General features: G+C 36.5%; 5 protein-coding genes across 5 annotated transcripts; 2 read left to right on the top strand and 3 right to left on the bottom strand.

Moving 5' to 3' along the window:
• Positions 1 to 32: 32 nt before the first annotated feature.
• Positions 33 to 679, bottom strand: LOC148904920 (uncharacterized). The gene is made up of 2 exons (XM_089024234.1): positions 549 to 679; positions 33 to 415 (listed from the first exon to the last, which is right to left on the bottom strand). The coding sequence occupies exons 1-2, from the start codon at positions 672 to 674 to the stop codon at positions 320 to 322; spliced, it is 222 nt and encodes a 73-aa protein (XP_088880360.1). The 5' UTR covers positions 675 to 679; the 3' UTR covers positions 33 to 319.
• A 79-nt stretch (positions 680 to 758) lies between these two features.
• Positions 759 to 6,459, top strand: LOC116302970 (abscission/NoCut checkpoint regulator). Its single transcript, XM_031712406.2, has 12 exons — positions 759 to 818; positions 1,182 to 1,303; positions 2,528 to 2,633; positions 2,876 to 2,972; positions 3,154 to 3,239; positions 3,394 to 3,498; positions 3,900 to 4,053; positions 4,127 to 4,197; positions 4,426 to 4,474; positions 4,788 to 4,864; positions 5,172 to 5,338; positions 5,898 to 6,459. Exons 1-12 carry the CDS (start codon positions 759 to 761, stop codon positions 5,977 to 5,979), a joined length of 1,176 nt encoding a protein of 391 aa, XP_031568266.2. The 3' UTR covers positions 5,980 to 6,459.
• On the bottom strand, positions 6,417 to 7,292 carry LOC116302975 (large ribosomal subunit protein mL40-like). Its single transcript, XM_031712410.1, has one exon. The coding sequence runs from the start codon at positions 7,278 to 7,280 to the stop codon at positions 6,753 to 6,755; it is 528 nt and encodes a 175-aa protein (XP_031568270.1). The 5' UTR covers positions 7,281 to 7,292; the 3' UTR covers positions 6,417 to 6,752.
• A 1,160-nt stretch (positions 7,293 to 8,452) lies between these two features.
• Positions 8,453 to 10,240, bottom strand: LOC116302971 (uncharacterized). Its single transcript, XM_031712407.2, has one exon. The coding sequence runs from the start codon at positions 9,995 to 9,997 to the stop codon at positions 8,930 to 8,932; it is 1,068 nt and encodes a 355-aa protein (XP_031568267.1). The 5' UTR covers positions 9,998 to 10,240; the 3' UTR covers positions 8,453 to 8,929.
• A 148-nt stretch (positions 10,241 to 10,388) lies between these two features.
• Positions 10,389 to 12,475, top strand: LOC116302972 (uncharacterized). Its single transcript, XM_031712408.2, has one exon. The coding sequence runs from the start codon at positions 10,767 to 10,769 to the stop codon at positions 11,598 to 11,600; it is 834 nt and encodes a 277-aa protein (XP_031568268.1). The 5' UTR covers positions 10,389 to 10,766; the 3' UTR covers positions 11,601 to 12,475.
• The last annotated feature ends 522 nt before the right edge of the window (positions 12,476 to 12,997 follow it).

Raw genomic sequence — 12,997 nt, 5'->3', positions numbered from 1 at the left:
GGCCTACAATCGATCAAAATTTAAACAGAATAAAATAATCAATATTCTCTATATTTTATTATTCTTATTGATACATACAAAGGCTGAAATTTATACAAAAAAAATCATAGTTAAAATTCATGATTTGATTCGTTGGAAATTGTACTTTTCTGAGTGTTCCAACATCTTCCTATCCATCTTTTTGACTTTTTGTGTGTCAGCTGTACCTCTTGCCCAGCTCAGGAAATCCGCTGGAAGATATTTCAAACTTTCCTAAAAGATAGAGCTCTTATAGTTCTCCCGCAATGTCAGTAGAGTGCCTCGATTAGCTGGCCCATAATTACGTCGTCTTCTTCTCTTGGTTCGCCATACATTCCCTGAACTCTTTCATCTGTTTTTGACATTCCCTCCAATCGTGTTTTTCATGGAAGCAATCCTTCAAAAATTAACAAAGATTAATAGCAATTTTAAAGTGATTCTCTTTACAACCATATAAACTAGGGTTTCCAGATAAAATTCCAACTTTTTTGGGGGCTCTCAAAAAAAAAACTTTAAATTCCATGGCTTACTTGCAGTGCAAAATGAAAGTCAGCACATCCAGATTTTTTAATCCTCACGTCATAAGGGTCTTCCTCATCGTCTTCTCCTTGTATTTCTTCGTCTAATTTTCTACCCCTCTTTTGATGGTGCGCCATCTTACATAATGATACAAGACCGAGAAGCATTGGGAGCTAGAACACTATATTGAGTTCCACATGAAGTATAGTAGCAAATTTAAAATGGCGTCTGGCCTGCAATGTTTTGGTTGTGGAGCTCAATTTGGTATCTTTAAAAGAGAGGTATTTTAGCCTTTACTTTACAATCCAACATGCTCAACCAAAGGCTAAAGGTTTCATAATATTATTTGTCTTAGTTGATCATTATTTTGTCAACAAAGGAAATAATTTTTAAATATTTTTCTAAAATTTGCAATTTAGCATTTTTTGACATATTTTTGGCAATAGAATTTTTTTCTAATTTTTCACTTTCGATTTTTTTAATACCGTATTAAAACTTGGACTCTCTGACACATATATCTCTAGATTTATTTTCCCATTTCTCTATAAAATAGTATAATTGAACACCTATTTAATGTAAGTCTTATGGTAATGATATTAATAATTCAGCTTCAATTTATTAATTTTTAATCTCTTATTATTCAGCATTCTTGTAAGAATTGTGGACACATATTTTGTAGTTCATGCGCATCACAATCAACGGCTGTTCCAAAACATGGTACAGGGAAACACAAAGTTTGCTTCAAGTGTTATAAACTTCTAACGAGGTAAACTTTCAGTAGTGTAGCGTTTCTCGTAACCTTTGCTATGATAGCTAATTGGAGGTATCGAGTGTATCATACCAATCACATCCCTTGTTAAATAATTATCTGATTTGATTGGTGCATATAGAACCAATCACAATTGGTGTATTAGTTTTCGTTATATTAGTTTTTGAATTTAGTTCGGAGTGTCATATAACAGCTTCGCTTCGTTTGGATTACCGTCAAGTTATCATTAGTGTATTAGAACTTATTCTCGAATGCTGCTACGCCACTCAACTTTTTATGTGTAGCGGCACAAAATAGAAAGTGTTGGTTAACTACATAATTATTATATAGTACATAGTCTTATGTGCATACTGGTGTTAAGAGTCTTTTACAGTGCAATGTGCAAAAATATGACCGCATATTTCTATGCACATGCTTTTTGTTGCAAAATGAGCTTTCAAATGCCTCATTTGGTAAAATCAGCTAAATCATCAAAATTTATCGGTTTTAACGTAAAAATGGCAATGCACAAAAGTAAGTTTATAATAGTCAGTAAATACATTATCTCTGGTCACTTTTGCACTTCTTGTTGTAAGACATCAATACATGATGATGCATAGTGGAGTCTTAAACTACTATCATATTCTACCACATCCCCACACCCCACAAGCCATCTGCTGACCCTTGTTTTTTAGTATTTCTTTATTATTAAATAATTCACTGCCTGATCGGTTGTGCTTGTGCTTTATACGAGCTTCAGAAAAACTCATGAATAATTCATAAGCCTTAGATCCAATATACCACTTCCGAGATATGCTTCGCTTGCCACGCACAAAGGTTTCAGTATGAGGCTAAGTGCTAAATGCTCAGTCATTCGTGACAGGCGGTAAGAATAAATTTAACATAGCACGTTAGCCTCATACTGAAACCTTTGTGCGTGACAATCAAAGCATATCTCAGAGGTGGTCTATTGGAGTGGCCTTAAAGTTAACACTCCATAGAGTCTTTTTTATTAGTATTATTTATAATATGCGTGAAGCGAGATGATATTTTACCCCCTTCTCTAGACCATAATCCTTTTCACATTGCTTTTGTTCTTTAATTATGACTATTGTTCCTGTATTCTCTAAGGAATCAAAAATTTTATTATGAAAAAATTTTGAAAACTATTATGGTATAGAGTCGGGGGTAAAACTTCATCTTGCTTCAGGCTTATTAGTAATATGTGCTTGTTAATTATAGTGCACCAAAACAATCAATACAACCAGGACAACAAACTGAACAAAATGACTTAAACAAGATTACTCAATCAAGAGAAAATGGCTTCCAATATCTTTCCTCTAAACAGGTTAGTATACTTTTCATCTTTTTCCTACTATTTATTCACTTCCCATCATTTCACTTTTTTATTCCCAAAACCCTCATTTCCACTTTTGCTAACCCTGCATCATTTCCCTAACACTCATATTTATGTCACATTTCTTCTTAATTTAGACTTTTTTTGGCTATTCTTTCACTTTCCACTATTTCACTTTCCCTCTAAGAAATCTTATTAACTTGAAAATGATTTTAATTGTCATAAACAATAAGAATGTACCTGCCAGTGAGAAGAAAATAGAAAATAAAGAGGAGGATCCTGATGAAAGCATAAGACAAAGACTACTACAGCTAAAAGATAATTCAAATGGTTAGTACAAAGTTTAAAAATTGTATTATTGGTTCCAAGGGATATTCATTCCCTTCCCATCACCCCTCCCCAAAATGAAGGGGACTCAAATTTGAGGGATCTCATGGGGAAATAGCTAGGGTATTATCCACTTTATTCTGCTTTCAAAAATCTGGACAAATTTATGCCATTTCCATAACAGTTAAAACAAAAACTACAGATGAAGATATTGGTAAAAGATTTGAAGAGCTATCTGGAAGAAAGTCAGTTAGCACACAAAAAACAAACGTAAGGATCAAATTTATATTCACTTGGACTTGGTTTACCTTTCCCTTCAATGTGACATTATCAATTTTAGGATAAATACTACTTGTCACTCCATGATAGAACTTTGATGCTGTGACAGGTAACTTGCAAATAGACATTTTTGTTTGATTTAAAGGTGAATGCCATACAACCAAAGAAGACTGAAACAGAAGAAGTTTCTGACTTGTTAAAACAATTTGGTGATGAGTGCAAACTAGACAGTGGTTTAAAATCCAACCAGGTAAATTCTTTAGTCCTAAAATGCTGTTCACACAACAGTTTCTTATGCTTGCAAGTTGTCTTGCAAAAAAAATTGTTTCAAATAACTTGCACTTGCCCAACCTATATTTTCTGATTATTTGTTGCAGGAATAGTAGCATTAATTCTTTTACTTCCTACAAACCTTCAACAACTTTCTGTGCACGACAAGTTGTAATCAAAGTTTGGAGTGAAGCATATAGTCTCTTATATTCTCCCTGCAGCTGATTGTAGTGTCATCACTCACAACACTCTCAACTGCTGGGAGGGAGAATAAGTCACTACAACCTGCAACAGTTTCCATTTGACAAGTTGCAACTTGATTGTTCAACTCACTGATAAAATGGCAGTTTTGGTTGTTTGTATTTTGGTAATTTTTATTAGGAAGAAGTGGACACACCAGGTGCAATTGGGGAATCAAGTAAACGGGATGATGTTCAAGACCTCATAACAAAAACAATGAATCAATGTAACGATGACAAGAATACTGACAGAGAGATAGAGGAAAGACTGGCAAAACTTAAGGATGTTGATCCAAGTTAGTACTGGTATTTCCAATAGTTTTTTGACTCGTATACAAAAAGGTGAAAAAATTTGCTTGTTTTATCAAGGCGTTTACAGGAACCCTGTTCCAGACAGCGATGAAGATGAGGAGACATATAATCAAAGATACCTTCAACAGGTTTGTTGCCATTTTGCCGTCATCATAAACATCATTTTCATCAACTAATAAATCATTATCATGATTATAATCATCATCACCATCATTATCAATCATTATCACCATTTACCACTTCATCATAAACAATATTTGCACATCTCCATCACTGCACTTTCCATTTTCTTCTTTGACTTTAATGGCCTCTTTTCATGTTTCTGGCATCCATTATTACATTTTTATTCTTATTAGGTTCTGAGCGAGGCTTTTCTTGAAGACAAAACAAAAGCCATGGGTATTGGTAAGTTTGGTCCAACTATACTTTACAGACACCCATGTAATACAGACACCCATGTAATACAGACTCCCATGTAATACAGACACCCATGTAATACAGACACCCATGTAATACAGACACCCATGTAATACAGACACCTGTGTAATACAGACAGACACCCATGTAATACAGACACCCGTGTAATACAAACACCCATGTAATACAGACACACATGTAATACAAACACCCCACTATTAAGGACAGGCACTTGTTTTTGTCCCGTAGTTGGCAATGTTGTTGTTTTTTGTTCATTATTGTTTCTTATTCATTTTTATAGATTTGACTAAAAAGAATATTGAAGATAAGGACTCCAAAAAGGGTAAAAGTCAAGGGAAAACAAAAAAAAGAGGCAAGGTAAGTTTTGGAAAGCATCTTAATAATCATTTAGGGTGTGCTTACCTCTCAATCATTAGGGTGGTCCAACATCATATCAATTGCTTGGTGTCACAAATGTTAACATAGATTTTAGATTCTTACTTGTTCTTTCAAACCTCTCTCTGTAAAAGTTCCAGATGAGTAGCATGCCCTGTATTCTGGTCCAATTTTCTATTTTTAGTGGATTTTGGTGCTATTTATTCCACACATCTGCCTGTCTTTCTGCTCATCAATCAGCCCATCCCTAATTTTTTTTCAAAGTCTATCAATTATTGATTAATTTTAGGATAATGTTGATGCCATTGATGACAGTAAAGCTAAGAGTTTTTTCAGCAAGGAATATGAAGCAGATAGTGATGAGGATGAACTACCTTGGTGTTGCATATGTAATGCTAATGCAGTACTGCGATGCCATGGTTGTGATGATGATTTATATTGCAAAAGATGTTACAGGTTTGTTTGCAATACTGTTTACTTCCAGAAATGCCTATTAGGGGCTAATCTAGGGGAAGGGGTGCAGGGGGTGCAAAGCCCCCCCCACCCCAGAATAGCTGACAATATTTTTTATGGAGGCAATCCTGGATTCTGAAACATTTTTCATGTAGCCCTGATTCAAAATCTTATGCAATGTAGCTGCCACTCCCTTCTCTGAAATTTGCATCTTTCAGTGGAGAAAATATTGACATTCCCTGGGACTCGACACATTACAATCTTTAAATGGATTTTAAATGGATAAGTTGCCAAAAGTAGAAACCAATTCTACTTTTTTGCAACAATTGCTGCAACTCATCTCGCAACATTTTTAAAATTTGCGCTGTCGGTTATACACTGCAATGTTCCATGCAGCTTATGTTGCAACTCTGTTGTGAGACAAATTGCAGAGAAAATTTCTTTGTGTAATTGCACCTTTAGGGCCAGGGTATGCCCTATCTCACTACATTTCTCTACTGTGGGGCAGAGGGGTATGAAACTAAAATGTTTGACCTTATGACTACCATTTGGTTGTTTCTAGAGAAGGACACAAAGATGAAGATCCTGAAGAGCATGCAGTGTCACCTTTCCGACCAAAAAAGAAAGGCTCAGGACATAATTGATCCATTTATACAAATAAAATATACAAATTTATCCATGAAACAGTACTATATAACGAGCACTAATTTGTAACAAATAGTACTAATTATGAAGCAATAGGAAACAAAAGACATAGCAATATTTTGTACTAGTGCATAAGTTTAGTACGGTTTCACAGGTTCATTGTATCCAGTCAATAATTCAAATCTTTAAAAAATAAAATAAAATATTAGGAATTGCACTTACACATAGGAATTGCTGATAGAGTGCACGCACTAAATCCATGAACATTAATTAGTACTAATTAGTACTATTTCATACAGAATCCTTTGTTTTCTATTGTTTATTTATCACTATTTAGTACTAAAAGTTAGTATTTGTTTCACAGGTTTAGTGCGTGCACTCTATCAATATGAAAAAGTGGCACGAAGATTATATACAAAACAAGTTACACAAACAGTTGTAAAGAGAAATTTTTAATTAAAAATATTGTATTGCACAAATCATTTACTTGGAGGATAAATGTGGTGGTGCTTGTCGTTTACTATTTCCAGCATTGGACATTAGAAAGTGGTTATTATCTGTATAAATATATTAACCCCAATCATCCCACCCCAAAGGGCAAAAGCATTCACTACCACCATCATTAGTATGCAATCATTTCCTAATCCCAAGAGATCGAAAGGCAAGGCCACCATGTTTGAAGAGAACAACAAACAACGTTAAAGAAAACTCTTGTTAATTTCCTCCAACATGGCGCCTGTAACATCAAATTACATGAATGTAAGCAACTGGACTATTTTTTCTTTTCATCTGGATCCAAGTCTGGTGCTGAATAACCTGCAATTGGTGGAGTTTCAGTAGGTCCAGTAAACTCCAAAGGAAACAGTGTCTTATCAATTTTTATGGCCTCTAGGTACAGATACATTGAGCTCTTTTTCAGTTCCTTCAAGGCTTCCTCACGACACCTCGTCATCTCTTGAATACGCTGTAAATCTTCTTTGTGCTGCTGCATCTTAAATCTAGACCACTCCTTAAGTAGTAATACTCTCTTTTCCTCTTCTTCTTCGCTTATTTTGTTAAGACTTCGTCTTCTAAATGACTCGCGCAGTTCTAAGTTCGGAATGGCCTCTGGATCAATTGGAGGGACGATTTCTGATGGTTTGCGGATTACGATCTTGGGTTTCTTTTTCTTGACGTCTTTACCCTGTTTGGATTTTTTCTTTACATTCGGAGCATGTCTCAGAGGAATGGCCTGTCTCGCAGAAAGAGCAGTTGAACGATTAAATAAAGACAGCCCTGCACGACTCATGAAAGACGCCATTTTGAATTTAGAAATAAACACGCTGACTTTCTATCGCGGGCTCTGATTCTGATCGCACCACAGGAAGACCAAAGAAAAAAGGTCATCCCTGTCTCCGCTCATGCCTATTGCGGAGAACATATTAAAAGGATTGCAAAGAGTGATAAAAAAATATACACAATTCTGAATGGAAAAGATTTAGAATTTTCAGTTGACTCCAAGTCTGAAGAGAATAGAGAGTTAGTTTCCAGGAGATTCAAAGAGTTTAATAATAAACCGTACATCAAACAATGGTAAGGACCTTTGTGTATGGGCAGGCAGAGCTTGGTTATTTGGACATGGCTTAGACGGATTGGTGGCTAATTGATTAGTGAATCCGTTATAATCCTACCCTTCCCCAGGAACTGCGCTTTACTTTACCTCATTTTAACGACCATAGCAGTTCTTCGACTAGGACTGTGCACGCTTGATTTAACAAAGCTGGAAATGTTTCAACAGAGATCTAGATTTACAAGTCTGCTTTTAACTACAATTTCCCTATCCTTTCCTTTTCTGTTTGCAATTTTACCTTCCTAACGTATCGCTTGTGGGAGGTCAGAAGTCAGACAGTTCTTAGTAGCCTAGGGCTTTTAAGCAGTAGGCGTGGCTTTGGCTAGTAAGTCAAGCGATAAATACTTGGAATATTTATTTTGGGCCATTGTTCCATTGGCTACATTGTGTAATTAAGGACGGCACTTCTGAGAAATTAGAGAAGAAGCAGGCGACTCCAGCGTCTGTGTTTTACTGTTTTCAAACTTTAGGGTATAAAGGCCAGTCATTTTTTCCATGACGAGACAAGCCCTTCTACTTGCCCAGTCCTGTCTTTGGCTACCGGATCAGTAGGTTCAAGAAGACTTTCAGCAGCAATTCAATTGTCACACACGCAAACTAACCACTTGATTTTCCGGAAATTTTGTATAACAAGCCTAAATATAACAACTTGTTGAGTAATTTGTTCCAGCGACCATTGAATTCTTTTTTTTTTTTTTTTCAAGGAAAAATAATTTCGAGCAGTTGGTCCTGCCGACAAATTGGTTTCCTAGAAAAGGACACGGCATTCCATTGCTTCTTAGGATAATCAGATTTTATCTTAAAGATCTAAATTATCTAGCCACAAGATAAAAGTTGCAAACAAAGAAAGGGAACTCGATACATTTAAAACCCATAAAAACAGTTTATTTAATAAACGCAGTTTATACATTTTGTTTTTAAAATAAAATCTTATCGGAATTTGATGTCGATCAGTCTGAAGTACAAAGTGAAGATATGACATCCGATAACAGTTCGCTAAGATGAGTTGCCAAAACCTTTTAAAATTTATGAAAATCATTTCTGTATTAAAAAACTTTCTTCAGTTCAATTCTTGAAAGGAATGAATGGAATACGGAAGAACAAACAAAGTTAACAATCATTTGTAAAAAAATTTTCTATGACAATGAAATTTCCCTACTCATATTTACACATTACTAAACTTTCTGACAAACCTTGGCACTCTTTCAACGTTCTACGATTCCTTAATACCTTCTTTCTCGATATTAATATTCATAATTCGGATTTATGCACATGAATTTATATCACTTATTAATTAATTATTCCTATTATTTATATTGTCAAATTAGTCCCTAATGCTCTTAAATTTTAGGGCATTGCCAGTAATGGATGAAACATGTCGCGGGGCCTTGATGAGCCACAGCAATACCCTTGCACTGGCAGCTGTATTTTTGTATTCCGTTTGGTCCTTCCACGCGCCTAAGATTGCTCTGAGCAGCACCATCAGTTGAGCATGTAGCACTTATAATAAGCCACCCACTGGTCTGATAAGCAAAGACATCTTGAGAAGAAGAACGCGACGGAGAAAAAATGACCTGAGCAACTTTGTAAACACAAGTAGAAATGTTTCCACTACCCGGCTTTCCGGGTTCTCCTGGCGGCCCTCGTTCGCCTTGAAGTCCACGCGGTCCTCTTTCTCCCCTTAATTCTTTCTTTAATTGAGCTGTGACGTTGTATCTAGCATTTTTGAGTATGTCGCTGAGTTGATTTCGGAAAAGTATGTTGAGCTGTTCGGTATGAGACTTATCTGTTTCCATTAGTTTCTTGATCACATCATCTCTGTGTCTGACAATCTGATGCAGTTGGGTTAGGTTTGCTTGTAGTATTTTGATCATTTGTTCTAGGTGCTTCGTGCTGGGCGTAGATGCTGAAGTGCCGGTTCGTGGAACACCTTCACTGTGTTGTACATTCTTCAAACAGTTCTCGCAAGACTTCGGCACAAGAAGCCCAAGCACTAACAACACGGCCATCAGCACGGCCGCAAGAGCGAGCATAAGGCTGAGAGTAACCAAAAAACACATCGCTCCTCTACAACGCGACGACTTTTTAGAACTATCAGAACCATCGCTATCAGTTCGGTATCTCTCGTAGAGGTCGTTTGCTTTCTTCCTTGGTCTGATTTCATGGTCGCAAGGGGGTGGGATCTTCGAATTATTCATTCTCCTCATCTGTTCAGCAAGAAGCCGAGGGTCTTCATACTGGTGAAGCTGCCCCTCTCTTGTATAACTATCGTCTGCCCCATTCATTTCTTCGTAAGATAAAGGCAGATGCGGATTCAAAGGACGCAGTTCTTGATTATCAAAGTCGTCTTCAGGGGTAGGGCTGTACACTCTGTTAGGAAATTCAGCTCTGGAGCCAACGCTTGACATTTTCTTAGAATCGCAATCGCTCGTCGTCCTCCGATCAGAGCACGATTAAGATCCTAATTTTCGGCGCCACTAAACGTGTTCAAATTGTCGGTTTCTTCACAATACCACCAATGCAATGAATCAGTTTCAAATCGATTGAATGAATTGAGTCGTAGTAAGAAAACAAACTGAGCAAGTGATTTAGTGAATGTCTTAGTTCCAGTCTAGTGCTTTGTTAGGCTACGCATTAACCGCGAGACTCTACGATTGGTTTCTATAAAAGTAAGGTCAAATGAGCTGCGTCATCGAGCTAGAGGAAATAGAAACACAATACCCTTGCAATATCGATTGCCATATTGATGACAGCCTTTTGTTTATTTTCGCGCCGAATTTCGCGCGTGACCGATCAAAGTGCCTTTACAACGTGCGATGCTGCGAAGATTACTGCAGGGTACCAACTTCATGCTCCATTCTTCTAAGTTTTTTCCCCTGATTCCACCCATTTTGAACCTTTTGTTTACAACTCTCTGCTGATTTAATCTCTTTGTTGATAAGTAATTATTGACTTAAAGGAAGATTTATCAATTAGTGCTCTAGGCTGATTCGGTTGCCGGTCCAGTCTTTACCGTGAATGTTCATCTTTATTAATGAGCTATACGTTGCTATGGTTTACTTGAGGAGCTGGAAAGCATCGATTTTAAGTCATTTTCTTTAGAGGTAAACAATTTGAACTTAATTACGCGGATAGTACTTAGTTTTTAAGTTACCTAACAAGACATAAAGCTTAAAGATGAGGAAGTTCAACAGCAAAGTCAAGAAAAGAGCCCGGAAACCTCAGCATTCCAGAGCACGGGGACACTCTCAACATAACGATGAATCTAACTTAATGGTTCCAGAATCGAGTATTAAGAACGCAAGAATTAGATCAGCGATAGAAAACGGCTCACGAATCCCGCTTCCATCGGATACTAAAGGGCTTAATCTGAGTAAGTTTGAGCACGTAGGAAAGGAAGGACCATTGGTCGTGTATGCACAAGACAAAAAGATGTTCAACGAGTTTGGCCACTTTACCGTTATTACTTCATTTAAACCTTCAGATAGTTTGAGAAACCAGTTATTCTTTGCCTCCGAACCGGTTTCTGAACCTTCGAAATACGAAAATCTAACAAAATCAGCTGAAATAAAGAAAGATGTGCGATCCAAAAAGGATGTAATTCGAGAAGCAACGACAACCTCAGCAAACACAAGACTCTTGAGTCAAAAAGCCAGACAAACGCGACGCCAACCAAATTCTTTTGAGGACTTAGTCAAGCGATATAAAGACAGACAGGAGAAGTATTTCCATTCATTGGGTGATGAATCTTTGTATTTATTCCAAAAAATAGACAGAATGTGTAAAGCGGGAAAGAGAGAAGTTGATACGAACATTCCCTTCCAAGATGAAGACAGTCATGATCCTAAAAATAACGTCAAAACAACAATTCAAAAGAAAGATAAAATGGTTTTTCCAAAAATTATGGCACACAAACCAGGAGTCAAAACAGTTCATATAGAAATCCCAAAACCGCAATCTAATCAAGTGGCTTTCAAAGATAAAACAAAAAACAAACTTCCTTCCATTTAACCTACGATTTTACAAAATTTTCAGTGCAATGTAGAAGATGGTCGGTTGGCTATAGTTTTGGCCAGGACCGTTGCCAAGTAATTATTATTAAGGATATCCGGACAAAACCAGCTTTGAAATTAAAAGAAGCCAATCACAATTACTCCTGAATGTTTGAAAAGAATAAAGTCAAAAATAACAATCTATAAAGAAAAGAAAAAGAAGTAAATTAAGAAATATTTTGAAAAAATATATAACTATTCAGTAAACTTCATTGCTTGAAATTCAAATACTGAAGTTATTCGCCAAATTCCAGTCCATATATTAATTTTTCTGGGTATTTTGTCATAACCACAAATGGCAAAAAAAGTGGAAAGTCAGAGTAGAATTGCGTTAAAGTTTAGATAGGGCCTCGTTCGCACTAGACCGACAAAAATTGTACGAGTCATTTTGATTCATGACAAAAATTGGCTTTAACGAAAAAATTGTTTGGCCTGTTGTGTTCGCACTACAAGATACCAAAATCTGATCCACAAGAAGTATGTGTCAATCAAAATGTAACACTCGCGCAAAATGACGTGTTTTTCGCGCCACGAGTGTTTAATTAATTTAGTCTTTGCATCAGTACTAAAATGTTGCCTCGAAACATCATCATCTCTCTATTTTGCTTCCTCGCTTTTTTGCAAGATCTGATTTACATGCAGCAACAACTTATGATGCTGCTTTGTCTTTTGAGAGTCCAGCAACTTCAAAATCAAATTGTGCTCCGAATAAATAATGGAAGAAGGCGACGAAGATTTCAGTCGTATTGGATACTACCTAGGCTATCGACTTGAGCATTAGCTGGGCCATTTGCGATCTGTAGTAGTTATAATAAAATACGATATTTGCCTATAGGTCTGTCAGCACTTTTTATTTTGTATCCATTGAACATCACGGAATTTAAAGTGTTTCGCCTTTATCCTTTCAGTCATCGAACTAAGACTTATTTGCAACGGATTTTTCTGCATACGTCAGCATCTCAAAACCCCCTCCGTTGATCGTTTAATCTAAGGATAAACTCGAGCAAGTTTCGCAATAATTTCAAATGATGGCAAGATTCCACGTCCTGATTAGTTCACGCCTTTTAGATGTCTTCACAGTAGGGAGATTGATGTTCGAGTTGTTCGTGTTCCTGACCTTCTTCGAGGGCAAGAAAACAACGAAGAACATGTTAGAAAACACAGTAATTTTGAAAATTTGATACCCTTATTATTGTTAGCTTTTTTATTATTTTTGTTATAATTTCAACGATTTTAAATCAATTACGATGGCCTTGCATCGTGGCCGAATTCCATTGCGTGCCAAAACGTACAGCATCTCTTTTTACTAATCGCTTCTACGATGAATTTGTTGACGGGAAATCCGGGCAAAGATCC

This window comes from Actinia tenebrosa, unplaced genomic scaffold, assembly GCF_029948245.1.
Source record: "Actinia tenebrosa isolate PJP-AT-01 unplaced genomic scaffold, QUT_ActTen_1.0 PGA_scaffold8__29_contigs__length_14323225, whole genome shotgun sequence".
NCBI lineage: Eukaryota > Metazoa > Cnidaria > Anthozoa > Actiniaria > Actiniidae > Actinia > Actinia tenebrosa.
Note: the sequence above shows the minus strand (reverse complement) of the source record. Positions and strands in the feature narration are given on the sequence as shown.

Coding starts and splice junctions, on each gene's coding strand:
- LOC116302970 (XM_031712406.2), top strand. CDS start 759: ATGGCGTCTGGCCTGCAATGTTTTGGTTGTGGAGCTCAATTTGGTATC. Junction 3,240..3,393: donor TTAGCACACAAAAAACAAAC/GTAAGGATCAAA, acceptor TTTGATTTAAAG/GTGAATGCCATACAACCAAA. Junction 5,339..5,897: donor TATTGCAAAAGATGTTACAG/GTTTGTTTGCAA, acceptor GGTTGTTTCTAG/AGAAGGACACAAAGATGAAG.
- LOC116302971 (XM_031712407.2), bottom strand. CDS start 9,997: ATGTCAAGCGTTGGCTCCAGAGCTGAATTTCCTAACAGAGTGTACAGC.
- LOC116302975 (XM_031712410.1), bottom strand. CDS start 7,280: ATGGCGTCTTTCATGAGTCGTGCAGGGCTGTCTTTATTTAATCGTTCA.
- LOC116302972 (XM_031712408.2), top strand. CDS start 10,767: ATGAGGAAGTTCAACAGCAAAGTCAAGAAAAGAGCCCGGAAACCTCAG.
- LOC148904920 (XM_089024234.1), bottom strand. CDS start 674: ATGGCGCACCATCAAAAGAGGGGTAGAAAATTAGACGAAGAAATACAA. Junction 416..548: donor ACTTTCATTTTGCACTGCAA/GTAAGCCATGGA, acceptor TAATTTTTGAAG/GATTGCTTCCATGAAAAACA.